The sequence below is a fragment of the Sinohyriopsis cumingii genome, chromosome 7 (genome assembly GCF_028554795.1).
Source record: "Sinohyriopsis cumingii isolate HCF-2022 chromosome 7, ASM2855479v2, whole genome shotgun sequence".
Lineage (NCBI taxonomy): Eukaryota > Metazoa > Mollusca > Bivalvia > Unionida > Unionidae > Sinohyriopsis > Sinohyriopsis cumingii.
Genome location: NC_142967.1, coordinates 52,986,987 through 53,013,961, shown reverse-complemented (window position 1 = coordinate 53,013,961; position 26,975 = coordinate 52,986,987). Strand labels below are relative to the sequence as shown.

The following is a 26,975-nucleotide window of genomic DNA, read 5'->3' as shown; positions in this document are numbered from 1 at the left end:
TTGTTGTTTTCACTCTTTCTGTGTTACTGTTTATTCGAGCGTAAACACGTAACAAATCCAACAGCATTTCTGTCCAACATACAACATTTTCAAAATCAATCTGTAATATTCACCTCTCAATGTTTAACCAGTATATTTTTAAATACTGTAATGTAAATGATGTCCCATTATTTCGCTCAGTATAAACAGTATTTTTTCGCAAATGTCATCATAGAAAGTACATAAAATTATCACACAGAAAGTACATAAAATTATCACACAGAAAGTACATAAAAGTGTCAAACACAGAGAAATCACACACATCATAGAAAGTACATAAAAACTTTACACAGGAAGTACATGAAAATATCATACAGAAAGTACATAAAAACATCACATAGAAAGTACATATAAATATCACATAAAAAGTACATACAAATATCACACACTGTATCTCAAATGGATAATGATTTAATATTGAATTTATGATACAAGTTGAATAATATTCAGTTTTTGCGAGCCTTGGTGAGCAAAAGCTAGACATCATTCAATGAGTTTCATAAATTTAATATTAGATCATTACCCTTTGAGATTCTTTTCTTTAGAGGGAAAGAAGAATGATCGATTTCACCTTTCCTTTGTTATGCATAAAAAATAGTTACAAACGAGGCTGAACTAGTATTAATGTTTAAAAGTTGATTATTTTAACAAATTATAAATCAAAGAATAAGAGTCCTTTCAAATAAAGAGAACATTTTACTCAGACAAGATCATTTTTCAATAAAAAATATTCAATGTTGTGTGATATACCACATTGTTTGATTCAGTACCAGTTAGAGTTCAGTAGATGATCCGGGGCCCCAAGTGGCCAAGTGGTCTAAAGCACTCACCGTTTCGGATCACTGCCATCTCACCTCTGTCTGCGTGGGTTCGAGTCCAAGGCTCGGCTAGCGTGGGTACGTGGAAAAGCCTGCCAGTAGCTTCTTGTGGGTCGGTGGTTCTTCCCTGGGTTTTCCAGGGTTCTTCCTCCACCAGTTATACTGGCCGCCATGTATAGCCTATCTTGTGCTGAGAAATGGCATTAAACCCTAGAACAACATCAGTAGATGATCCAAGTTTAGCCTAAAGTGTCCCTTTCACAAAAAAATATTACAATGTCATGATATTCATGTGAAAGGAGGATTATTGGATTCAGAAACTCCCATATTTAGTGTATTGCATTTGTGACCAGATATTTGAATAATCTGATTTGGGACAGTAGGCTACAGAAGACATAAACAAATTTCATTTTGAGCCAGAATTGAATCACATTTTCCTGTGTAAATATGCTGTGGTGGGATAGAGTTCTGTCAGCTGGGAGACCAATTGAAGTCCCAATTCTTCTGTGACCAGAGATGAGTTTATTTAAGTCTACATGTTAATATTTAAACCACTCTTGTATACAAGGTGGATTCTACATTACAGGTATACTGCACCCCCTCCACCCTTGCCCCACACACCCATCAACTGCACAAAACCCTTAGTTTTACTTGCTGTTTTTCTGGTCTTGGGTTTTTCATATGATGATATGATAGGTTATACATGATGTAGTGATTTAACCCCTGTAAGAGTAAATTGACTATATTCAGTCAGACAAGACCATTTATTTCCTGATTCCCTTTCATGACCAATGTAAAAAAAATGGCTGCCAAAACATTCAACATGAAAACTAAAATTTCCAGAAGGTTGGGTTCAAAACATTTTCCCACAATTGCAGCCAACCAGTAAAGAGAATACTGCACAAAAATTTCATGGGCTTATTTTGACCAATCAGAATCACACAAAGTGATATGTCACACATCATATCAAAAACATGAAACTACACATACTATAGGAACACTGGAGGGACTATGTGATAAATGCAAATAACACATAGAAAGTACATACAAATATCACATAGTACATAAAATAGAAAGTGCATATAAATATCACAGAAAGTACATATAATTGAAAGTACATACAAATACCATATCAAGAGATACAGCTCAAGCTTATTTCCAGCCCTCTTATAATTTAGAATAATCTTTTTTCAGATGTTCTGATGTGAGGAAAGAAATGCAATAAACAAATTTTGATAAAAGCTATATTCACAGAAAAGTGCATTAAATATTGTAACTTTGTCACTTGACCACAGAGAAGCTGCTAATTAGGCCTGATAACAAAGAAAATAAAAAATAATGAGAAAGTCAGTTCAATCATTCAGTACAATATGATTAACCAGAGTAATCTCAAATCGATCTTGATGGACCATTGGGTAAAAATGCCAAAGGTGAATATACCTGGTTGAATGATAACTCAAATACGACATTCTTTCATGATGGGGATTTGGCATGTTCTTTTATGTCATTAGTATTACTCAAACATCAGGATCACATACAACGATCAAGTAAACTCATATTTTTTAGTTTATTCACAGTAACTTTGTACATAAAATATTCATTTAACAACTGTATATGCTTGAATAACACTTTCTTCATGCTCTGGCAAATGTCTGAATGCTGTGAACTGTGTTTTAACCCTCTAAAATGACCAACATGTACAGTTTGTATTTGTTATAAGGTCACAATCTGTCCACATACAATGCCGTCATTATAATGGAAATGGAGGCATATGGGGGTTCTGAACAAACCAAGTTTTAGCAATAGATCAACTGAAGAAATAAAGCCCAAAAAAATTTCACAATAAATTGACTTAAAATACATTTAAATAATTGTGAATATAAATTGTTACTAGGTTGAGAGTAAAACAAAAACAAACATAAAATAAACATCAAATAGAGAAAATAATTAATATCTAGATATATCTATATTGCACAATATGAAAATGGAGATTTTACGAATTATTTTGTCAAAAACCAATAAATTATTACATGGTATTATGATTAATCCTAGGAACATATCCTGAATGTAAAATGTTTACTGTGATTTTCTAATAAAAGAAATTGAATAAAATATTCCTTTGTAATACTATCATGTGTACAATGTTATTGTCATTTATAAAAATAAAATAATTCTCTCTTATCAAGCTCATTCACTATCCTGAAAAATATAAATACAAGTTCAGTATATTGAAGCAATAATTCTCTAAAATGTCTACTAAATTTCCTGGGTTGCATTTTGTTTTTATTTAAAAATGTTCACAAAAATGTGCCTGATCAGTGATCTCTCTCTTCAGGTGGGCGATATGGCACTCCAAGATGTTTGAAGACTGATTCTTCTGTTGGTGTTGGCAATGGTGTTCCCTCATAAATTTTTTCTGGCCCCTGACAAAATGACAGAAAACAATGAATCTGCCTTATCTTTAAAGCACATTATTTTACTGAGCGAGAAATGTAGCACACAAATCATGTTCATATAAGTCTGTAGTACAAATGCAAAAATCTTAATATATTCAAAAGCTAAACAGTATAATGAAGCATATGAAAGGTGAAAAACTGTAAATACTATATAAATGTAAGGTATTGTCCCTGACATGCATAATCGGGAGGGGGGGTTGACATTGGAACCTGTGGCAACAATTTCAGAAATATCTCATATAGTTGTTAATCCATAATTACACTGCTGCATTTATTAAAGTCTAATTGCTTTACTAGTCCATACTGACAATGTTGCACAGATTAAAGTCCAATTGTTTTACTAGTTTATGCTGACAATGCTGCACAGATTAAAGTCTGATGGCTTTACTAGTTCATACTGACACTGATGCACAGATTAAAGTCTAATTACTTTACTAGTTCTTACTGACACTGATGCATATATTATAGTCCAATGGCTTTACTAGTTTATACTGACAATGCTGCACAGATTAAAGTCTAATTACTTTACTAGTTCATACTGACACTGATGCACAAATTAAAGTCTAATTGCTTTACTAGTTTATACTTACAATGCTGCACAGATTTGAGTCTAATTTCTTTACTAGTTCATACTGACACTGATGCACAGATTAAAGTCTAATTGCTTTACTAGTTCATACTGACACTGGTGCACAGATTAAAGTCTAATTGCTTTACTATTTCTTATTGACACTGATGCACAGATTACATTCTAATGGCTTTACTAGTTTGTAATGACAATGCTGCACAGATTAGAGTCTAATTTTTTTACTAGTTCATACTGACACTGATGCACAGATTAAAGTCTAATTGCTTTACTAGTTCATACTGACACTGATGCACAGATTAAAGTCTAATTGCTTTACTATTTCTTATTGACACTGATGCACAGATTACAGTCCAATTTCTTTACTAGTTTATACTGACAATGCTGCACAGATTAGAGTCTAATTTCTTTACTAGTTCATACTGACAATGCTGCACAGATTAGAGTCTAATTTCTTTACTAGTTCATACTGACACTGATGTACAGATTAAAGTCTAATTGTTTTATTAGTTGATAATCAGACTGTTGTACAGATTAAAGTCTAACTCACGGGTCAGCAAGAAGTTTTGTGAGGCACACAAACGGTATCCAAATATCTGGATTTTAACAGTGTTACTTTCTTACTGGTGGCACACTCATTCATTTTGTAATTCATCCAGAAAAAAGTATCGAGCTATGTAAAATAGGTTACTGACTCCTGGTCTAGCTGCTTTACTTGTATTTTAGTTACTCTGATGCCTCTTTTTCATACTCACAGAACATATTCGCTTATAAGTCAAGTCAAACTGCATACAACAAAGATAGTTCTACTGTAGCATAATGTACCTGCAGATTAGGGTCTATGTTGTCCGTTCTACTGATTACTCCTAGAAAGAGGCGATATGTTCATCCCATAGGCAAGTGCCTGCACTACCGTTATGATCTCCTAATTAATGTAGTTCAGAATTTATTTAATTTGCTACAAAACTTATTTACCTTTCTAACTACACCTGTGTTCAATGAGTGCTCTGAAAGTGACATTCCCATTTTCTTTGCTAGATGGCGCAGTGATCTGTTAAAATGTGCTGATCCAGTGAAATAAACCAATGCACATGCATATTCTTCATATGGAACCACTATTATATCCAGTCGGCGATACTGTAAACAACAAAAGCTTACAACATTTCTAAAAAGCTGATTATACTGAATTTGTTTAAATAAACAAGTATACATCAGATAAAAAGTAACACTTCAAGCTCAGACATGAAACTTAAAATTTAAAACCATATCTGGGGCTAATTAATTTCAAATGCAATCAATTTTAATTAAAATTACTTGTGAAATTGTCATAGTAATTACTCATTTTTGGTAGTGTAACTGATTAATTTACATAACACTTTGTAATGTAATAAATTCTCCATGTTTTTATATTAAGTTAGATCACATTTCTTTATGAATTACAAGTTCATTTTTTTTAAGTATTACACATTATGAATGTAATATTTACATGGTTATATTTGTATTACCAAATATACAGTAGAGCAATGCAAAAAGCAGTAGTTAGATAATACCATTTTTGTACAAAATGCAGAAACCCTTCATAATCATTTACATATTAATTCATCGTTAGCTTTAATTTAAAAATACATTGCTGGTAAGTGCAAAGTATGTTTCTTTGAAAATACAAGCACGTAGTAATTAGACAGCAAACTTGATTACTGTGTATTTTTTACTGTAATTGATTCAGTTACAATCACTTTTATTATAAAAAGATGTTGGATGACCAATTAATTCTGATTACAAGAAAAGGTGAGCTGAGGTTGTTGAGTTGGCAAAGCACAAGACTTTTAATCTAAGGGTTGTGGGTTTGATTCCCACTTAGGCCAGCCTGTGTCAGCCAGCCAGGGTCAGCTGCCTTGGATTCTCCTTGGGAAAGGAATCTATCTCCTTCGCATAATATATAGCCAATAATTTGTCATAAGTGCCAATGAAACTATCAAAAAGAAAATAAATAAGATTTTAAAACAATTAGTAACCAATTATGGGTGATTACAATTACTGAATATGACAGTCCATGGTCTGTTTGAAAAAATGTTACAGTTGATTAATAATTCAGAATTTGCCTGATGATAAAGTACTGTATAATTGCCTGATGATAAAGTACAGTATAATTTGATACAATTATTCAGCTCTTTCTTCAGATTTAATGTATAAAAACGTTACTTCAGCTTCTTTTAAGGTCTAATTTTACAGCCAAGCAGGTCTCTGACAATTTAGGGTTGATTTTCTACTCGGGACTTGATTAACAAAAGTCACTTATACTCTTTTCTGTACTGAATATTTGTGATCAAGGTGTGAGTACCAGTGGATTAGAGGTAAACCATTGAACAAGGAACCTCCTTTCTGAACAGATGTGCATTAAAATCCAGGTTGAATAATAAGACTTTTGGTCTTTTTTATATGGTTTCTTGTGTATGGCAAATGATGTATAGGATTATGTTTGAACAGTTGTTCACATATTCATATGCACTCTCAATTCATGAAACCATGGCTGCAGGTACTGCAGAAAAAAAGTGCAATTCATGCTTGTATGAGCTTTACCCACCCGCTGCCTGTCTCCAGGAAGCTTGCACACTCCAAGATACTTCTTCTGGTTTCCATTTTCTTCAGCAGAGACAAGGTCATCAGTGAGAAAGCCTGAAACAATCCAGGCAATCAACATGTATCCATAACTATGTGAATATAATGTGCATTGGTAGTCTGATATTAATATTCAGTTTTAAACATTATGGGTAGCAATTTTCACAAAACACATGTACATGTACATGTATTGTTGTAATATACAAAATCCATGAACAAGCCAAGGTAAAACAACAAGAAAGAAACAGAGACAAGTTTCCCCACTTAGTCTTCAGTGCTGTCGTAGCCCCTCTCTTCTGCTCTTCCAGAACCCACCCCATGTCTCTCCCCAGATCACTGAAACACCTTCTTCAGTCTGTGTTTCTATATATTCCACCTGTCAGCCTGTTTATTGAATCTTCAGTAAAGTTAGAAATGAGCTTTTGTTTGTTGTAGATTAGAGTCACTTTATTGTCCCATAATTGCCCCTTGATGCAAAAAGCACCCCTTCCTTCAAACAAAATTGCCCTTGTACTGAAACTCCTTTCTTCCTCCCACCATTGCAAGAAATTCCTATCTGGAACACAAATGTAAATATTTTTTCATCAAACTGCAAAACTGAAATTCAGAATAAAGAAAAGATGAGCTCCATTTTTTGTTGCCAAACCTAAAACCAGTAAAAAAATCTTTTCAGCTTTTATTTAAGCTAACTGTAAAGATTGTTTGTACATTTTGAAAAAATGACTATTTTCTATTCAAAATATAACTTTTATACATTTTTACTGTTCCATGAAATGGTTTAAAATTGTTTTAATGTGAAAATGGCTTACTGCTTCTATACAAAAACAACCCCAACCCACTCAATGATTATTCAAATAAACTACAAAACTGTAGAGCAAAATATCTGTAAGATAACACTCCCATGCCAATAGTATTATTATTACAATCAAAGAATCAATTTATGATACAAGTTGAATAATTGCAACCAACTATGACATCATGAGGTGTTATTACATTTGTGTTATATGCAAATATATATAAATGATTTTACTAACCTATATAACACATTAGTATAATGATCTGACAGTATGGTTAATATACTGTGTATTCTCATTATTCCTTCTTACCATTAACTAGCTAACCCATTATTATGATGCAAGAATAGACTTAAGAGGACTATCAACATCTGGGAGTATACTATAACTGATCTGTTATCTACATGGACTGCCAGTCACCACTGCAACCTTGATTAATTTCCTCTCAAATTATCATTTATCCGAGCCTATGAACTGTCAAACAGGTACAATTCTGACACCTTGACAGATTTTGCTCTGTAATATATAAACATTCATTTTATTATAACTTCAACAAAAATTCCTATGAGTTTGATGCAATTTTCAGCACTCCCTCACTGTAATGCCCTTCATTATAACACAGTTCATGTTATAAGATGGGTTAGTCTAATGTCATTAAGGGTAGTAAAATTATATATATGATGTACTTCATTATAAGGTGGTCTCATTCTAAGGCAGTATAGTCTATGATTCCCATTCATGGTGTTATAGTGAGGGAGTATTGTATGTATCATGTACTTCATTATAATGTGGTCTTATTATAAGGAAATATACCATATGATTCCCATGGATGGTGTTATAATGAAATATGGTATGTATCATGCATTTCATTATAAAATTCTTTCATTACATGGCAGTATACTCTATGATTTATGTGGATGATGATTATAGTGAGGGTGTATTGTATATATATATATCATATACTTCATCATAAGATGTATGATTTGCATCACAAAAAGGCAAGATATCTTATGACTCCCATGGAGAGCATTATAATGAAAGAGTATTGCACATGTATAATTGTGAAATATATTGTGTTGACTTGTAAAAGAAAATCGTGCAAAAGTTGATAGAAGCAGCACAGTCAATAGATCAATTCACAAGAGATAATATTAGTGAAATGAAATAGTCCTTTTAAGTCTGATTTTCATATGTAAACAACTCATTACAATTATAGATATTTGTTAAGGTGAAGATAGATTTGTTTGAACAAGTACGTCTTTAATATTGATCAAAGCAATGCATAGACACAGTGATTGGCTGGTTACAGAAACTTCATATTCTGCAAAACAATGGTCTGTAATAAGTTAGAACATTATTTAGTTTATAAAATTGAAATTTTAATTCTTGCTGATATTACAAATGAATTCTCAGTTGTAAGATGGCACAATTATGACAATATAATATCAATGCAGATATACTGTGTAACAAGCATATGATGTGTAGATTTATCTCATGCCAAACTGTACTGGTCATTATGTAACAATAATGTGGCATGAAGATTTATCTCACAGCAAATAATGTTGATCAAATAAATAAACAGCTCACATGGAAATAATGCAATTATTTTAAACATATAATTATGAAATTTTATAAGGAAGGTCATACAAAAAAATTCCAATTTTGAAATCAGTTTTGCGGTCAAAATTTAAAATTGCAACACCAATAAACACAAACAAATAACTGAATAACAAACTGATGGGTGAGGTAGGAGTGAAAGTGGTGATGGTAAATTCAAATGTGGAGAAAGGGTTCAAGTCATGAACTCAAGTTTTGGGGTTTCAAAATGAAACAGAATACTAATCTTGGACTGGAAGGAAACATATTAAATAATACAGTTTTCACCAGTGACATATATATTATATATGAACTCACCTATTTTGACTGCAAGAATAAACTTAAATAATGTTTCCTACCTTAAAGATTTTCAGCATGTCTTTATGTTTTCTGATTTCAAGGTTTTTGTTGTTTGTAATCATATCATTATATATGTTTTTATGTTATAGCTGTTGTTTAATCTTGTGAAACACTTACAGCTTCTAAAGATTAGGTGCTACACAAAGTCCTCATTAATATTATTTTTAACTATTATTATTATTGTTATTATTATTATTATCATTATTAATATACATGACATGCATCAGGGATTGAGTAAGATAAATGTAATGACCTGACAATGAACAGTGCAGATATGGTGCTGAATCACCATCTGTTTCTTTATGTAACTTTGCATAACCATAAATTATATCCTAGATATTTCATTATTTGAGTAGTAATTATAGGTGAATGGGTGACTGATAAGCAAACTGAACAAATTATTTTAATGAAACTGTGTCAGCTGCAAAAAGGTGATTCGATTTTTGCATGGTTTTCTTTTTCCAGTCTTCTAAAGCAATGAAATACACAGAATATAATTTGTGGTTTCAAAAATTTTCGCAAAAAGCCAACTAGCTGAACATCAAAATCTTTAAGCTTTTAGTCCTGTAGAAATAGTTACCAGTAAGTAAAATTTTGTAACCTCAATGCTCTTTGTGTTTTTTGTTTGTGTTGTCTCTGTTTTGCATTTGCCTCTGAAAGACTCATTTAGAGTCAAATGCACTTAGGTTAGTTAGAAACTAGTTCTGTGTTGTTGTTGTCAGTTTATTGCATTTATCTTACTCAATCCATGATGCACATAATCCCTTGCTGGATCCAGTATACTTGAAAGGACTGTTACTCGACTTATGATTTGTATTTTATATGTATTATATATATATATATATATATATATATAAACATTCTTCTATGCTACATGGTTGAAGTCAAGTAAATCTATAACAAATATGAAAATATGGTGCTTCATAACATAACAATTATTTAAATTCCTTTATTTATTTACATGACTCCTTAAAACAGGGATAACAACAAAAATGTTTTTAAATCTACAAGGTAGTAAGGTTCATTTCCCATTTATATCTATTGATTCTCTATTCATGATTTCTCAAAATTAAGAAAATACTTTAAAATCCTAATACTCCAAACTAATCTGGTCTCAATTAATAACACAACATAGTCCAATCAAAGACAAAATCAGAAGGCAGCCAGGCTGGTTAGAGAGCTATCTGTAGTGAAAGTCCTTGCTGATTTAGATCATCAGTTCATAACATTTACTGATAGTTTTCTATATAATGGACTCTCAAGTGTGTTAATGGACTTCAGTTTTCAAAATTCTACTGAGTAATTTGGAGTTATTAAAGAAAACAAATTTGGTTGTCATTATTATATAGAGTGACCCTAAGAAGGCATTTTAATGTAAACCATATGCTTTGAAATTTTCCATTTGACTGTCATGAGTCCATAATAATTATTCTATTCTGTGAAATAATTTTAATATTTTCAACAAATGTAGAACAAGTACTGATATCATATAGTTACCCAGGTGGCTAACGTAAACTAAATTCAATATATGGTAGCCCAGACCAAAACATTTTAGAAGACCCTGGAGTCCGGGCACAAAATTTGAAAGCTCCTGTTATAACTTGTCTATTTTTGTAGTCCAAACCATCATGGAAATTTCCTTCAATAACTTCAAAGTTATCTGACATAAAGCTGTAAACAAAATAACAACTGGGCTAGAAAATCTCCAGACTTACATTCTGTAAAATGTATCAAACTTTTATTTCATTTTCTTTGAATCTGAAATAAAATATTTTGAAATACTTTGATTCTGAAAGATTTAAAATCATGAAAACTAGAACAGTTGTATTTGATTAATATTACATTACTGCATAAGATGGTCTGATACAGGAATTGGGGGGAGGCAATGATAAAACAAACTACACTTATTATAACAAGCAGTTAGCCAAATGACCTATGAAGGAGATGACATATGAAGGTGTGATTTGTCTCATATTAAATGTTATTGTATGTATAAGAAATATAACTTGTTAACTGAAAAGTTAATTTAGTTTTTTCATCGTTACTCATGAAACAAATTTTGTGAGACATGGGCAACTATGTGTACTTTCATTCCGTGATCGCAAATCTTATTTTAATTTTGTTAAAGCCTGTTTGTAATATATCTAAATAATACACAAGCTTACAATTATGAATATGAGATTACAGTAAATTCTGTTGTTGTGTTAGAATAAATTAAGATGACTAGGCCTTCATGGAGTTTGAAAGAGGGAGTTCTTAGTCAGGCCGAAAAGAAGGAAAAAAGGGTAACTTATCGTGCTAAAGCCTCATGAGTTTCCTTATAAAATCCACCAATTTAAATTTAAAAGGGTCTGCATAATGTTTATATTTATGTATTAATATCTGATACATTCAAAGACATCTTTGTAACTTAGGTTTCAAATTGAAGAACAAATATTATGTGTTTTAAATGAACACATTAAATATATTTTTTCATCTGCAATTTTCACTTATTTGAAAGAATCATGGTTTACCTTCTACAAGTGTATTCAGTCATGTTTGACTCTAACAGACAATACAGTAGTCCCCCTCTTATAAGGTCACCCTTCTGCACTGGGAAAGAGACCTTACAAAAGAGGTGGCCTTTCGGGAGGGGGGTTATATTTGTGAGAAGTACATGAATATCAATGAAGTAAGAAAGCTACATGTAACTTCAAAACAATTTATACCTTCATTCAAAAGTAACATTAATTATCAAAATGTTTTTTTCTGTCTGAAAAATATAGTTATTTTAAGTAAACATACATTCATATTTCTGGATTCTTAAGTATACCTCATACTTCGCATGTGCATTGAAAAACCAATCAAAAACCTTTTAATTTAAATCTTGATGCAAACCACTTTGCATTTCGAATAATTCTCTGTCCATTTACTTTATTTTTCCACTGCTGCAGCATATTCTTCTTATTTGTCATGGTGTTGTTTATTTGAGTCTTTCTGACATTAAATTTTTCATCAAGAACTCTTTAACCCTCCATAATGTTGCTGAGTCAAACAACTTGTATTTTTTCTTATAAAGTAAGAATTTTCTGTTTATGTGAGGTCAACTTAATCTTCTGTAAAGATTTGTTCGAACATTGCTAACTGCACTGCAATTATTCATGCTCATGAAACTTTTGTATGGCAGATTAATGCCTTGTTTATAAAGAAAGTGACATGCACTGTCACATGGTGGTTTTTTTTTTGGTCTTCACCTGTTACCTGTTTTGTTCAAGGTTCATTTCTTTTCATGTGTGAATTCATATAAGCTATATTTAGCCTATGTTGATCAATTTATTATCTTAACAATTACCTCCATTTGTAATTTTCAAAGAGAAGAACTCAGCAGCTTTGTGAAGCCAAAAACTCAATCACAATAAGCCCAATTCCTGTAAACACTGACATCTGAAGATAATGATGTAATATTAACTGAAATGGTACATGATATAATGTACTTTAGTCAGCAATTATCTCAGTCATGAAAACTGGACATCAGAAAAGATAATATGATTAATTCCCTTATTGAATGTATTCAATATTGGTTTTGAGCACATCAGACAAAATGTGGCTGCTTGTGTGGGGTAAATTGGACATTTTTGGACCAATATGCTGGCTGCATGCCACATCTGAGGAGTGGCCACCCATGAGAGTACTTTGATACACAAACTTGTAATGCTGCAGTGGTCAGTGGTGAAGGAAGCCATATAAGAGGGGGACCACTGTACATAGCAAGCAAATAAACCTTAGCCCTTCAGCTGAATCTGCTTTTTACCGATAAACAAAGCTGAAATCATTTATTTTTTTCTCTAACAAGCAAACTTTCTATAAATGAAAAAGCAGACATACTTTGTGCTTTATGCCAAGTCAACAGATTGCTGACAGAAAAACAGACAGTAAATCTTTCATTTCATCTACAGTAAGACATTTAGCATCCATCAGTCCTTGATAATCCCAATCCATGCAATTAGGCATCACACCGCTACTGAATTATGCAATGCAATTAGGGTCTGATTAGACACCTGTTTCGATGTCTGCATGTCCCAACAGGGGGCTATCAGCCAATCATTGCATAAGAATAATGTCAATGGTGGCCAAAGACTTTTATGCAGTTTATTTGTATTAGATACTCAAAATAGAACACAGAACCCTAGCAATGGAAGCCCCTGCTGATATAACCTAGTTTTAACCCCAAGTCCGCAATTTATACAATGAAAAAGCAGACATCCTTTTTTTTTCTCTGTCAAGTGAACAGATCACGCCTTAAAAAATGCAGACATATATTATTCTGTTAAGGAAAGCTGACATACCTTGTTCTTTTAGCCTAGCCAGCAATTTACTGAAGATCCCTTTGTGAGACTTGCCATCTGGGTGAGTCACAAGCACATCCACATCACCACAAGTGGGTTTTCCACGCCGGTAGGAGCCGCATGCATATGCAATGATTCCAGGCTGTATGCTCTCAGCTGCATCACAAACCTGAAATATGTTCAGATGTTTAAAGGAATGAGATAATATTTACTCAAACAGATCTGTAAAAGCAATACACAATCTAAGCTGTCACTCAATGCTGGCTCAGGGATGTGGTGTGTGTCTGTGTTTTGGATTTTTAACATAGTTTTGAAAAAATTTCAGCCATATCAATATGATGGCTGCAGTGTGACACTTTATAGTGATGTCTAGCACTGGGGCATCATGCAGCAGACATGTAGCATGGTGCCCCACCCAGTCACATTATCCAGACACCAGGCTGACCTGTCCTAACACTAACTTCTTAATGCTGACAGCCAAGCAAGGCAGCTGCAAGTAACATTTTTATAAGTCTCTGGTATGACTCAGCTGGGGTTCGAGCCTGCAACCTCCTGCATCTGAGGTGGATGCTCTAACCACCAGGCCACCAGAGAGTATTCCTTAGGGATGTAGAAAGGACCTGATGTGCCCTCATGCATATCATAAAAGGAACCCAAACTGGCCAGGAATCATGGTGGTTCAATGGTTATCATGATGGCCTCAGGACCAAAAGGGTGTCACAACAGGTTCATATCCTACCAATGAATCATCCTGTCAGCACAAATTTACCTATTTTTGTTGCTGTCATATAAAACATCAAGCCAAAACCAAAACCCAACTCAAGCAGAAAAGGTTTAATCTGAAAGCAGTACAAACCAACCATAAACTAACCAAACTTTCAACTACACAAAGATATCATGGCAATTTTTATGATCATTTTAAACACTTTTGTACAAGGTTTCCTCAAATAAGTTAGCTTGGGATAATAATCAATTACCAGTACTTAAGGATCTAGGCTTTGTTTGCCAGCACTTGGTGTTCTTATAATTTAAATGGTCAAGTCTAAACCTGTTATAGGGCAGAAGAAAAAAAAACACTTTACTAACTTTCAATACAATACCTAAGTTTATTTTCAACAATAATGAAATGAAGATTTTCGATTTTGTTTTAATGCAGGGAACAATATAAAATGTGTAGAACTTAATTGTTCATGAGTACCTGCAGGGCTGAGCAAATTTTTTTTTTAACCACTAGTCCAGGACAAGTGGTTTCAGAAAATTCACTAGTCCCACCTTTCTCTTCACTAGTCCCACCTTATTTTTCACTGGTCCCAAAATGGTAATCACTTGCCGAGATTTGATGAGACATGTGCTTAATCCATAGAAAAAAACAAACAAAACAATATACAACATAATTATTTCATAAAAGAATTTAATTTTTCAAAAACATTGGTTGTTATATATTTGGCTTCTTCAGGTTCATGTATATATGTTTTAACTGATGGATTTGAAAATATGTCCATGTATATGTCTGCCACCTGCACCAGCACTAAGCCATTAGTTGATAGCTGTGTCTGGGTTAAAGTCCTCAAACTCTGGTCCATTTGCAGAAATGTTCAGTAGCATTTGTAAACTCTTTTGGTTTAAGGAATTCCTTAAAGAAGTCTTGATTAAGTTCATTGAACTAAATCCTCATTCACACTCAGAAATAGCTACCGCACACTCAGTATCCGTCTTACGTTTTATCCCTTCATTTTCAAACAAATTTACCTTCGCCAAATCACCGTTATTACCTTACTTGCGAAAATAATTTAGCAAACTCATTTTATCCACAGAGTAACTATCAGCTTGCTTGACAACTACTTCTAAAGTGATCATAACATCAATTTTCTCTTTTAAATACGAACTGAAACAGCTCATTAATTAGCATAACTGTTTCGCTTAAAACACAATATCGCACGTGAAAGAATCATTACTGTCATTTAATCAGTTCATAAAGGAAACCAACAATCATGTCGGTAAAGTACCTTTCATTAATTTATTTACACTGACTCGCTGGATTAAAATTATAGTGAACCGCTCATTATGATCTAGATTGAGTAAACTCGTTGCAACAAAACCGCTCACAACACTGCTAATTGATCATACTGGCTTTTTTTTGTTTGACATGTTTTGATTTGCAGATAATTTGGTCGCTTAGCCCAATATGCAGTCAAGCGGTAAAAGGATGTAAATGTATACACGAAGAGGGGTAGAATCAAGCATTCAGTACGCCCAGAGGGCATGATTGGCCAAATAAAGGCAGATATAGTGATTAAAGCATGAAAATAAGGACTAGCTCGACCTTTTTAAAAAGCACTTGTCCTGGTCTAGTGACTTGGAAAATTTTACTTGTATGACTTCAAAAATGACTAGTCCAGGATGTCGGGTTATGGGATTTACTCAGCCCTGACCTGGAAAATTGTGATGTTCTACTTGCAAATATTCTCGACAAGGACCAAATTATGTATACTTATGGGTCTAGAGTGCACACATTTTTATGGAAAATGTATTCTGAATGAAATAATCAAAATACATTTATTTGTTAAATTATAGCTCTAAAGTGTGGTACCAAAAGTATAATAAAAGTATGTACATTTAACACATACATATATACACATATATCTATACCTTTTTGTTTTTACATTTTGACACACAAGCACTCCTCAATCTGATTTGTGGACTTTATTGTCTAATGAAGATACCTTAAGCACTTGATCTTCCTCATGTAAAATATTTTCTAAAATTATGCTTTTGGAGATGAAATAAATTAATTCTTTAAAAAGTGGGGTTCAAGGATATTTAATAGGTCAAACTGAGATTTTATGCATTGTTTCGGATTTGTTTTTCTCATCATGAAAACAAATATTTTCACAAATGAAAAGACACCATTACAGGAGAGCAATATTAGCAACCACAGGCAAGAAATGCAATTCTGTCCACACTTATCATAACCCTAAGTGGCAGAAATAATATACTCAAGTACACAGGGCAATGGTAAACTGAGTATTAATTTTGGTTACTATCACATCTACAGTGATGACTCACCACTTCAACCTCAGTAAACTGAAAATCCACATGAAACAAAACATATTTCAGGCCCTGGTTTTTTTTCTTTCATTTTCAACAAACTTTAAACCAGTAAACTGAAACCATTCTACAGAGAACATGAAATAAATTTCCAATTCCTATCTGAATTGTACTTTAATATAACCCCCCAAAATTTGAAATTCGAGCTAATGTCTGGCCAATGGTCTTTAAATGGACTAAAAAACCATGCAATAAAAAAGAACCAAACAGAGAACTGCATACAGATGGAATGATGTCCTAATTATTCCAGATATATATTTAAAGAACTGAATGGCAACCACTGTTTAGACAAGAAATACAAGAATATGCTTATAATGGTATGTGAGAGGTGACCTGACCACATCATCCTAAAATGAAAATGGTAAACAGCAAATCCCTCAAAAACAAGAATCGTAATTTGGTCCCAGGTGATAGCATTCTTGTGAGCTTTTACTTTATTCCAGATTGGCAAAATATTAGAGTGCTTTTGACCTTTTCTTCATAAATATGATTACCCAAGGAATCAGAGGTTCTCAAATATGACATGTTTCAATGAAATTTCCCACATGTGAAATGGAGGGACAGATGGATGGTGAGGCTGATAGATAGCTGAGGTTACCTTAGCTCGATAATTTCATTGTAATATTGATAGTGGGGACTTTAGAATGAAGGTCATATACCTAGACATTTTCAGCATGGTTGCTACAAGAAGATGATCTGACATCTGGTGCAATTAGTATATACTTATGCACTAATTTTAATCAAATTTTAAAACAATGTATTCTACAACCAATGTTCTACTTATTTTGATCAAAGTTGTGTGCAACAGGGTCAGAAACATACCATTTTGAGCTTTCTGTCTTAATATGATAATAAAAGTAAACGGACCAACATACTAGGTTTCTCGCACTGCTGAACCTAATAACTGCTCCAAACTGGTAGAAAAATGGTTGTAGAATATAGTATTATTTTTTTTATTTGATTAAAATTAATGAATAAATATCACAGAATTAGCCCCAAGCGCTCTGGAAAAAAATCTACTGAAAATGTCTCTACATTTGACATTTCCAGCTGTAAAGTGTCTCCATCAGAATAATTAGGGACTTACAGGGCTATGGTAACCTCACCTAAAAGACAGACAGACAGATGATAGATAGATAGATAGCTCATACTGTTTCCTCTATTTCAGCTGCCTCTTCTCTTGGCATTCTATCCATGAAGTCATCATAATGTTTGAGTCCCACCTTCTGCTGATGTGTCAGCTTGGCCTTTGAATGCAAGTCCTCTAAAGTCCTGAAGCCCTAATAGATTGCATACAAAATTTAGGCTTTATCATGGCATTTGGTCTGCATATTTAGATTTTTACCAGTAATCATGAGGATTATTTTCATCAGATGAGCCTGCACTCCCCATTTTGCCATAGCTGTCTTATGTTACATGTTTAACTCAAATAAACAGTAAAAAAAGAAAAAGTGAAAACAACAAGCTTTGAAAAATTTAACAAATAATTTATTTCCCATGAACAATCCTGTAAAAATGAAAAAATAAGAACTTATGGTTTTAAAATTCAAATGCAAAAATAATCCAAGAATAATCCACAAATTAAATTTTAGAAGTCCCAGTAATGAAATGTTCTAATGATTTCAAGTTTGAGTCCTGATGAAGAATCCAAGATGGAAGGCGATGACGTATACAGTGTCCTTTGTGGTGTTGGAATGTCTACAGTTCTGTGTTATTCACAAACAATAATCTAGAGTCTGAATTAATGAAATGTCTTTGTCCAAGAATTTTGTATGAGCACTCAAATTTTTCCAGGAAAAAGAATTATCCTTTAAAATCCAAATAATTTGAATAAACATTAAAATGTAATTCCCCAAACTGGTCACAAACAAACAAACACATTGACATCAAGTGTTTTAAGCCGAGACTGACAGATATCTCTATAAACAATGATTATGCAGTAACTCAAAATGCAAAACAAATTCCCAGATGAGGGTCAACTTTCCAGAACCTTTGAGAAGTATTTACATATAAAAGCACATAGTCCCAGTATGACCTTGACAAGAACCAATCATTTCACTCTAAGAATAAGATAAAAAATAAAAAGTTGTTTACTTTTCTCACTGATTTCTGAATTAAGGTCGGGAAATAGGTCAGCTTTTGGTGTTTACAAATGAATGGTCAAGGTCAAACTATTTTCTGGAAAAGTATCAAGTTCCCAGTAAACAAAACTACATTATATTGACATATAATGAAATTAAATATAAAAAGATTTTAACCTTAAAATTAAATTAAATCAAATATAAATTAAATCAAATATATGTAACAGCTGAATTGTACCATGAATCTCATGTATCTGAACATCACCCAGGACATATACTGATTCATTACATGTAAAAAACAACATAACTGATGTTTGCAATTTGAGTGACTTGTGCTGTTGTCTACAGATATTTAGCTTGAATTTGAATACTACAGCCAAATATATTTTATAATGTTGATGTAATTAATATTTTTATTGCAAATTTTGCCTTAGACTTCCATCTGGGTACCAAACAGAATACTATAACTCTTTCCCATGATTACCATCAGAAATAGATACTTACAAAGTTTTGGTAATTTTTACCCCGTTATTTATGTAAGGTAATTAGGGACTGATGAAAGGATAGTTTGAGGGTATACAAATGGACATCAACACTAAAGCATGGAGATAACAATAATACTACTAATTATACCTGTTGGTACCAAACTCTGGCTGTGTGTGGCCCTGCACCCCAGACATTGGTAAAAAGGGAGATAACTTGCACTTCCTCACTGGACTTGAACTCATTCAGCTTTCTGAGATCACCACTCTCTGCAATCTCCCAGATTTTGTCTGCAAGTCTCTTTCCAACACCAGGTAGGGACATAGCCTCCTGAACATAACATAATAAGGAAGTTAACAGCTTTTGGATGTCAAACTTACAGACTGTTTCTGATCCTCTTTGCCAGCATTCAGTGGCCAATGTGGCTTACATGTCTGTAAAAATAGTTTAAACACTGTATACACATACAGTATTCCTTCATTATATTGCTGACCAAGGAAGTCATATAATAGACCATCTTATAATAAGGCTGCATTATAATGAAGTACATGATACATATAGTTTTACTGCCACTAAATCAAATGAGTTCCATGATGATATGTACCTTATAACAGAAACCGTATTCAACTTAGGGTGTGCTGTACATAATATCATAAGATAATCTCATTAGTTGAATGCAGTATGTGCAACTTTGTTGCTTTGTTTCCTGATTATTAGACTCTGCAGTACAACAATCTTTAATATTTCATCTGATTTATGATAATTAAAAGCGCAACACTTTTATAGATAACAGAAGTTTCAATCTTTTAAGTAAAGGACTTCATAATGATGAAAAGGGGGTGCACTAAGTCTACAGCTACCATATTAACTGTATATCTTGGGACATGAAAAATGACTTTTTTTCCTGTCCCAGAACTTATGTTGAAACTTTTTTTCACCTAGGTCTCATGTCCCAAGACTTAAGAAATAAATTTGTGTTGAATTTGCATGTCCAACTTCAATCTGCATGTAAAAAAAAATAGAGGGCCCTGAGTGGCTGAGTGGTCTAAAGCAGTCACCATTCTGGATCACTGCCATCTCACCTCTGACTGCATGGGTTCGACTCTTGTGCTTGGCTAATGTGGGTACGTGAGTAAGCTTGCCAGTAGCTTCTCATGGATTGGTGGTTCTTCACGGGGTTTTCCAGGGTTCTTCCTCCATCAGTTATACTGGCTGCCATGTATAACCTATCTTGTGGTAAAAAATGGCATTAAACTCTACAACAACAACAACAACAAAATAGATCAACAAAATGCTTATTTGATAATAAAATAAAAGAAACTAATCTTGTATTGTTATCATTTATTCATCTTGTTTTTCATCATGAGCAATTTATTAAAAACAAAAATATATCCATAAACCCTGTACATGCAGCATATGCATCCATACTATAGTGTGTATTGCGTATGTCAGAAAATACACAACATATTGTTCACTGATGTGAACATAGAGAAATACACGTTTGATTTTACTCAAAGGTTTGGATATGTTGTCAGACTGAAATCTGGATCCAACAAAATCACAAATGAGAGAGAGGGGAAGAGACAGCAATATCAACCGGTTGCTTGAAGGTACCTGTCATTCATGTTGGACATGGTGTAAAATAACTAATATTGGATTATATCCAGCCAGATTAACTATATGCCAATATCTTGCAAATAAAATCATTATTTTCATGGCACAGGTTACAGAGAGTACTATTAAAACAAATTAATGCTGTGTATAATATTCACACTGAAAACATCAATGCCTGTTTGTATCAATTATAATTACAGATGACAAAAGTTAGAAGCCTGGGTGGTGAATAAACATAACTGGTAGCAAGCAACAAGCTCATTGTTTGAATGTACCAGCAAGATGTCCAATGCTGAGGATATTTTATTACAAAGCAAGTCAACCCTGGAAATGGAAGGATGGATGGATGGATGGATGGATGGAGGGAGGGATGAATGGATAGATACACACACACACACACACACACACACACACACAAACACAGATAGATATAAAGTCAGCCAACAGAGGGAAGTCTACTTTGGTTTCTTTTTACTGGTATTCATGGGAATTTTGAAATTAAATTGAAACAATGGAGTAGTTTTTAATGTGAACCAATCTAGTGCTTCATCAATGACCCAGTGTCTCCCAAAAGATCTGGAGGAGAAATTAAATCATAAATTTGTAATGGCCAGAAGAGACGAAGATGATTTCACCTACAGTGTATGATCATTAATATGGATGAACCTCCAGTGTACTTTCTTCACATTCCTGGGTCGACTTTTGATAAGGAGGGTTTTTAAAGTGTGCAGATTCACATACTGGTGCAACTAAAAAAAACTGTAACTTTAGTCTTTGCTGTTTTTACAGCTGGAGATATATTGCCTCCAATGATAAATTTCCATGGCATGAAGGAGCTAAAAAGTATTCCTGCACTGAAAGGATGAATTATATGTGTGCAGAAGAAGGGTTGGATTGATGTAATGCTGCAGTGGATTAAAGAGCTTTATGCCAAGTACAGTTAGACTTGAAAGAAAAATGATGTGTCCCAGAACAATGAACAACAAAATTAATTTAAGAATTAATTTATGGTGTTCCAAGAAATAGGGTTCTCAATTTATATGGTACATATTGCAACTGAAGAAATACTTAAAAATGTTTAGATATCTTTTACTGAGCAAAAATTTTCTATCTACATCAATGAATTTTCTAGAAGGAAAACTGAATTAATCTGTCAATCATTTTTTGAACAAAAAATGCATATACGTGTTTTTGGTAAATTTAAGTAATTATATCTGTATTTAACATTGTTTCCATTTTTTTCTGCCATTATTTGTGCATCCAAATAACAAGTCAAGTGACTTCATGACAGTTTTTATTTACTCTTTTATAACTGGCTATCACTAAAAGTAAAAATGAGTTGATCAACTAATGTGTCTGTAAAAAGTCTGATTGACCTTCTGAGCCATTTCATGATTCATGTGTCAAATGTTATGGAATTTTCCATGGCATGATACTAATTCTAGCAGAACACTCAAATGTACTGCATACATTCAAGTATAAGTGGATTCCAACTGCAAACAACACAGACCTTGGTATGCTGTTTCATAATGTGCCAGCACATGTGGGTCTATGTTATTTGCTTTACTAATTATTATTAGCAAAATGCATAGACCCAGATCTGTCAGCTCATTGCATGATGGAGATCTTCAAGCAGTCTGCAGTTAAACTCCACCTATAACCATATATACCCACTTTTAAGTCAAGTCCAACTGCAAACTTCACAGACCAGATCTGCTGTTGCATAATGCACTGGCATATCTGGATATGTGCAGTATTTTTAGAGGTAATCAGTAGAACAAATAATATATACCCTGGTATGCAGGCACATTGTGCTATGGCAGATCAGGATCTTTGTTGTTTGCAATTTGAACTGACTTATAAGTGAGTATATATGGTATGTATGATAGGTGGCTAAATTAAAATTAAGTCAAGTTCACTGTCCACTTACCTCCCATGATGTGATTTGTTTGGGGAGCTTTTTCAGTTGCTGAATGGCCTTCTGGTAACCAAATGCTCTCCATTTATCATTAGTGCTGGAATATGTCAGGGCCATTTCCTGACAAAAATTAATAATAATATAAAACAACGATGTCTATAGGTGCTAGGCACAATTTTCTATCTTTCTAAGCAAGATAACATGTTAGTTAGATACATCTAATTTTCATTCTACCTAGACATAACATCTCTCAAACTGATTTTTATAAGTGAGTTATGACAAACTGATGTCCATCTCAAGTCAAACTTAAGCAAAATAATCCTTTTTTTCACAAAGAATCTATTCATATTGATGAAACAATCTGCTGTTGGAAAATACATAAATAAATGCAGACAACCAGGCTAAGCATGCAGAACTCTAAATAAGCAGTGCATGAGGACATTTATACAAAGAAACTGGACATAAAATCATACAGAACAATTCTCAATGCATTCAAAGTACAATAAACATCAAGTCAGTTTGTCTAAAAACTTTCAGTGAACAGTATCTTGCATTTATTTTTAACACATAATAGTCAACACTGAAGCGCATTTTATTCAAAATATCCACTTCATTAGGTTCAATCAATAAATCATGGGATCCGAAACAAGTTCAGAGCAAATCGGTAATGATAACAGATCCATTCCATAGTGGCTGAAACATTCCAAAAAAAAGCATTATTAAATTCATTGACTGAGAGTAAATGGTAAAGTCTTTGTCATCCATTTCTTGCAGTGTGTGATGGATGCTGAATACCCTGTTAATTTTAGTCTATAAAGTATGTAAAGTGAGTAGGGTGTTTACAAAATGTATGGAAAGTGAGTGGAAAGTGAGTGGGGTGTTTACAGAATGTTTGTAAAATATGTAAGGTTTTTATCAAATGTGTTTCATGTATTTACCAAAAGTATGTAAAATGTCGACAAAATGTGTGTAAAGTGCATATAGTGTTACAAAATGTGTAAAGATGTTTATATGCTTGGCCGAGATCATGGATCTCAAAAGTGTACATATATGCCCAAATTTGAATATATGTAAACAACTTTTTGTATGCACTGGTTGCATACCTTTGAGCTTATATATAATGAATATTTAAAAAAGTGACCTCAGAGATTCATATTTTGACTTCAACATGACAAGAAAAACAACACATTGAAAAAGCTGCACATATAACTTGGTGTCCTCTTTTGCCCAAATTACAAGTGGATATATGCACAAACAAGCATAATGTACAATATTTCATTTCACAGCATTATGAATTGAAGCTTGCTGTGAAACTTGACAAAAAGGAGTAACTTGACATATAACAAACATATATATTGGACACCATCATCTGTGGACTATGCACAAGATTAACTTTATCCTTCTTAAAATTCAGAAAAGATTTTATTATTGAATCTAATCTGTGCTATTTGCCAGTATTCAGTGGTCTGATATACACATGTGAAAAATCAATATTATTTGTTATTTAACTATAATTTGTTTAAAAACTACATTTCTTACACATATAACTTGGCCATCAAATCCCAACCAAGATGGCAAATAATCAATAAATTTTCAAATAAATTAAAACTAAACATTATATGTTGGAAAATCCATAATTTCATAAAAAAAGGTAAATAAAGGCAAAACATATAAATGGATGGAAAGAAAATATGTATTTATGTCAAATGGTCCAACATATAGAGATAATGTATCTTCGTGTCTTGGTTATTAGTGTTACCAAAAATGATAGTCCAGAAGATATAGTCAAAGCAGCATAGTACTTGCTGCATGTGGACATTTTGCTGAATTAAGTAAAAGTACAAAAGCCATTACTAAATCCAGCTCTTTTGATTGCAAAAATAGCAATATGGTATGTTGTTCAATAATGCAGCTGGCCATGTAACCACCATTTTTTTTTACAGATTTGGCCAAGCCTACATAAAACTACAGTGAAAGAACATCCCCACTTCTGAAACACCAATTCTAAAATTACAATTACTACAACCAATAGTCTAATTTAACTATGTTACCTTTGATTCAGAAAAAAACTTAAGCTACCTGTATAAAATTGGTGCTCCTCTGATCGTAGTCACATTCGGTTCTGTATAAAATAACTTCGGAACTCCACAGGCACAAAATATGTGCAAGTACTTATAGTCAAATGGCAATATCTGTACATCTTTTACTGATATAAGGTAGTTTCATGTGCTGAAGTCATGATATTTAGAGAACTATTTGCACGCCACAAAAAAATGTCCCCATGTGCACCAATGGATTCCACATATAATGATGCAGGCACAAAATTCCCTACATTGAAATTAAGACTCAATGTTTCAAAATATGAACCTTTATTATGGGCTGTATCTGTGTAACAAAAAGGTTTTAGCATGTTTTATTATCTTTGGGCTATTATTTTCTTCCTGGTGTCTTCCTGGTGTCTTTGTTGTAATTATACTGGACAACTGCATTATATATCTATTTCTGGCTGCTCTAAGACAAACTATTATCATAATTTTGTCACTCTAAATTCAGTCAGCAGCAGAGGTACCCATGATCTCAGCCAAGCACTTAAATCATAGTTAAATTAAGCAATTTGATGACTGGATCAAAATAACATAAAAAAATAAGGTCCTTGCATGCACATGGAGTCTGAGACAGCTAGTCTCAGAATTTGAGTCAGGGCGTGTATCCAAAAAACAGGAAGGATGGACAGTAGGATCACTATATACCCCAGCCTCCTTAGAAGTGAAGGTATTAAATGAAAAGGACTATCATATTTGTTATTAATTTTGCCAGTGCATTTACCTCTAGTTTATCAGTAATATGCTTATTAAAGTTTGGCTTCTCATTCTTTGAACTTTGAGAGCAAATCCAGTTTCCCTTCTGCAAAAGATAATAATATAAATGAAGTTATAAATGAAGTTATGTCAGTCCTTAAACAAATCTGGTATATCATTTTTGTAAAAGTCTTTAATTATAAGATTTATTAATTTTTATCAGTTCTGCAATTTACTGAATCAATATTTTATACTTCTAGCTTCTTTTGTATGAACGATTTGAAGTTTCAAAATACAGCTTGTATTCATGAATACAAATTATAAGAAATACCACAATGCTTAGTGATCTAGTATTTGGGAAGATACTGGCAGTTTTTCAGCTACTGATATTTTTTAAGGATGAAGCTAGAGTTTGTGAATATTGCTTCCTAATTCATTCATTTTTTGGAGTAGCCAACTTTACATGACCCGAATTTCAACACAACTCTTTAGTTTTAATTGCTTTTCAAAACCCTGGTTATGATTATCCAAATGGCTTTTAATTTAGGATAAAGAGAAGATTATGTCACCAATTTTGGCTGAGAACAAAGATTCACGAATAGCTGTTGAATAAACATACTGGCAATGATTTCATGGGTGATGTACTTGGGGTAGTACTTGTACTGGACGAGGTCAAATCTTCCAATTCTTCATCATTATCACTGGGAAGATAATCACTATCTGAGTCATAGTTTGCTCCATCACTCCCATGCTCTTTCTTGGGAAATGCACTCAACAGGGCACCAACTTTAGGAAACTGTTGATCATTTTTAGGTGCCTCACTTTTATTGCAAGTAGAAGGAATTTGATTTTTCTCATTGGTAGATTTATTATTCTTCTTAACACTTTTATCTTCCTTTTTAATGAAACTGGAAGAATCTAGCTCATAATCTTTGGTATCTACGAGTTTCTTTTCCCGGAAGCAGGCGCTAAGCCAAGATGATTTAACAATATTTATATCTGGGGGCTTTTCAAGTTGTAAAATACGACACATTTTAAGTAAATCAACCTTGTCATCAACTATAACATGTGTCGTTTTGTCGGATAACACATCGTCATCCTTTCCTCCAAATCTGGATAACTGTGTTTTAAAAATTTGCAATCTTGCTTTTTCAATGCAAGCCTTCAGTATGAAAGCTCTGACATCTGACAAGAAAAGATCAACATTTTCAGTCGACCTTATCTTAGCTTTCTTGTTTGTATGAACATCTGTGCATGTATTCTGTTGTCTTTTTTTATCTGGAGGCATATCCTTATACTGGAATGAACAGTACAAATCTGTTATTTGTTCAGTGCAGTCGGAAACTCTCTGTCGCTGCCTCCATTCGTAAACAGAACTTC

At 33.1% G+C, this 26,975-nt stretch overlaps 1 protein-coding gene across 2 annotated transcripts; it reads right to left on the bottom strand.

The window, feature by feature from the left end:
- On the bottom strand, positions 1 to 26,966 carry LOC149795259 (DNA polymerase lambda-like). 2 transcript variants are annotated; one of them, XM_089964990.1, is made up of 9 exons: positions 26,215 to 26,966; positions 25,624 to 25,701; positions 22,810 to 22,917; positions 19,416 to 19,595; positions 17,853 to 17,981; positions 13,594 to 13,762; positions 6,484 to 6,575; positions 4,875 to 5,036; positions 1 to 3,280 (listed from the first exon to the last, which is right to left on the bottom strand). In XM_089964990.1, the coding sequence occupies exons 1-9, from the start codon at positions 26,881 to 26,883 to the stop codon at positions 3,173 to 3,175; spliced, it is 1,695 nt and encodes a 564-aa protein (XP_089821116.1). In that variant the 5' UTR covers positions 26,884 to 26,966; the 3' UTR covers positions 1 to 3,172. The 2 variants fall into 2 exon arrangements, 1 of the variants encoding a protein (XP_089821116.1); XR_016422293.1 differs by lacking the exon at positions 1 to 3,280 and having other exon boundaries at positions 4,980 to 5,036; positions 6,484 to 7,074.
- Between the last annotated feature and the right edge of the window lie 9 nt (positions 26,967 to 26,975).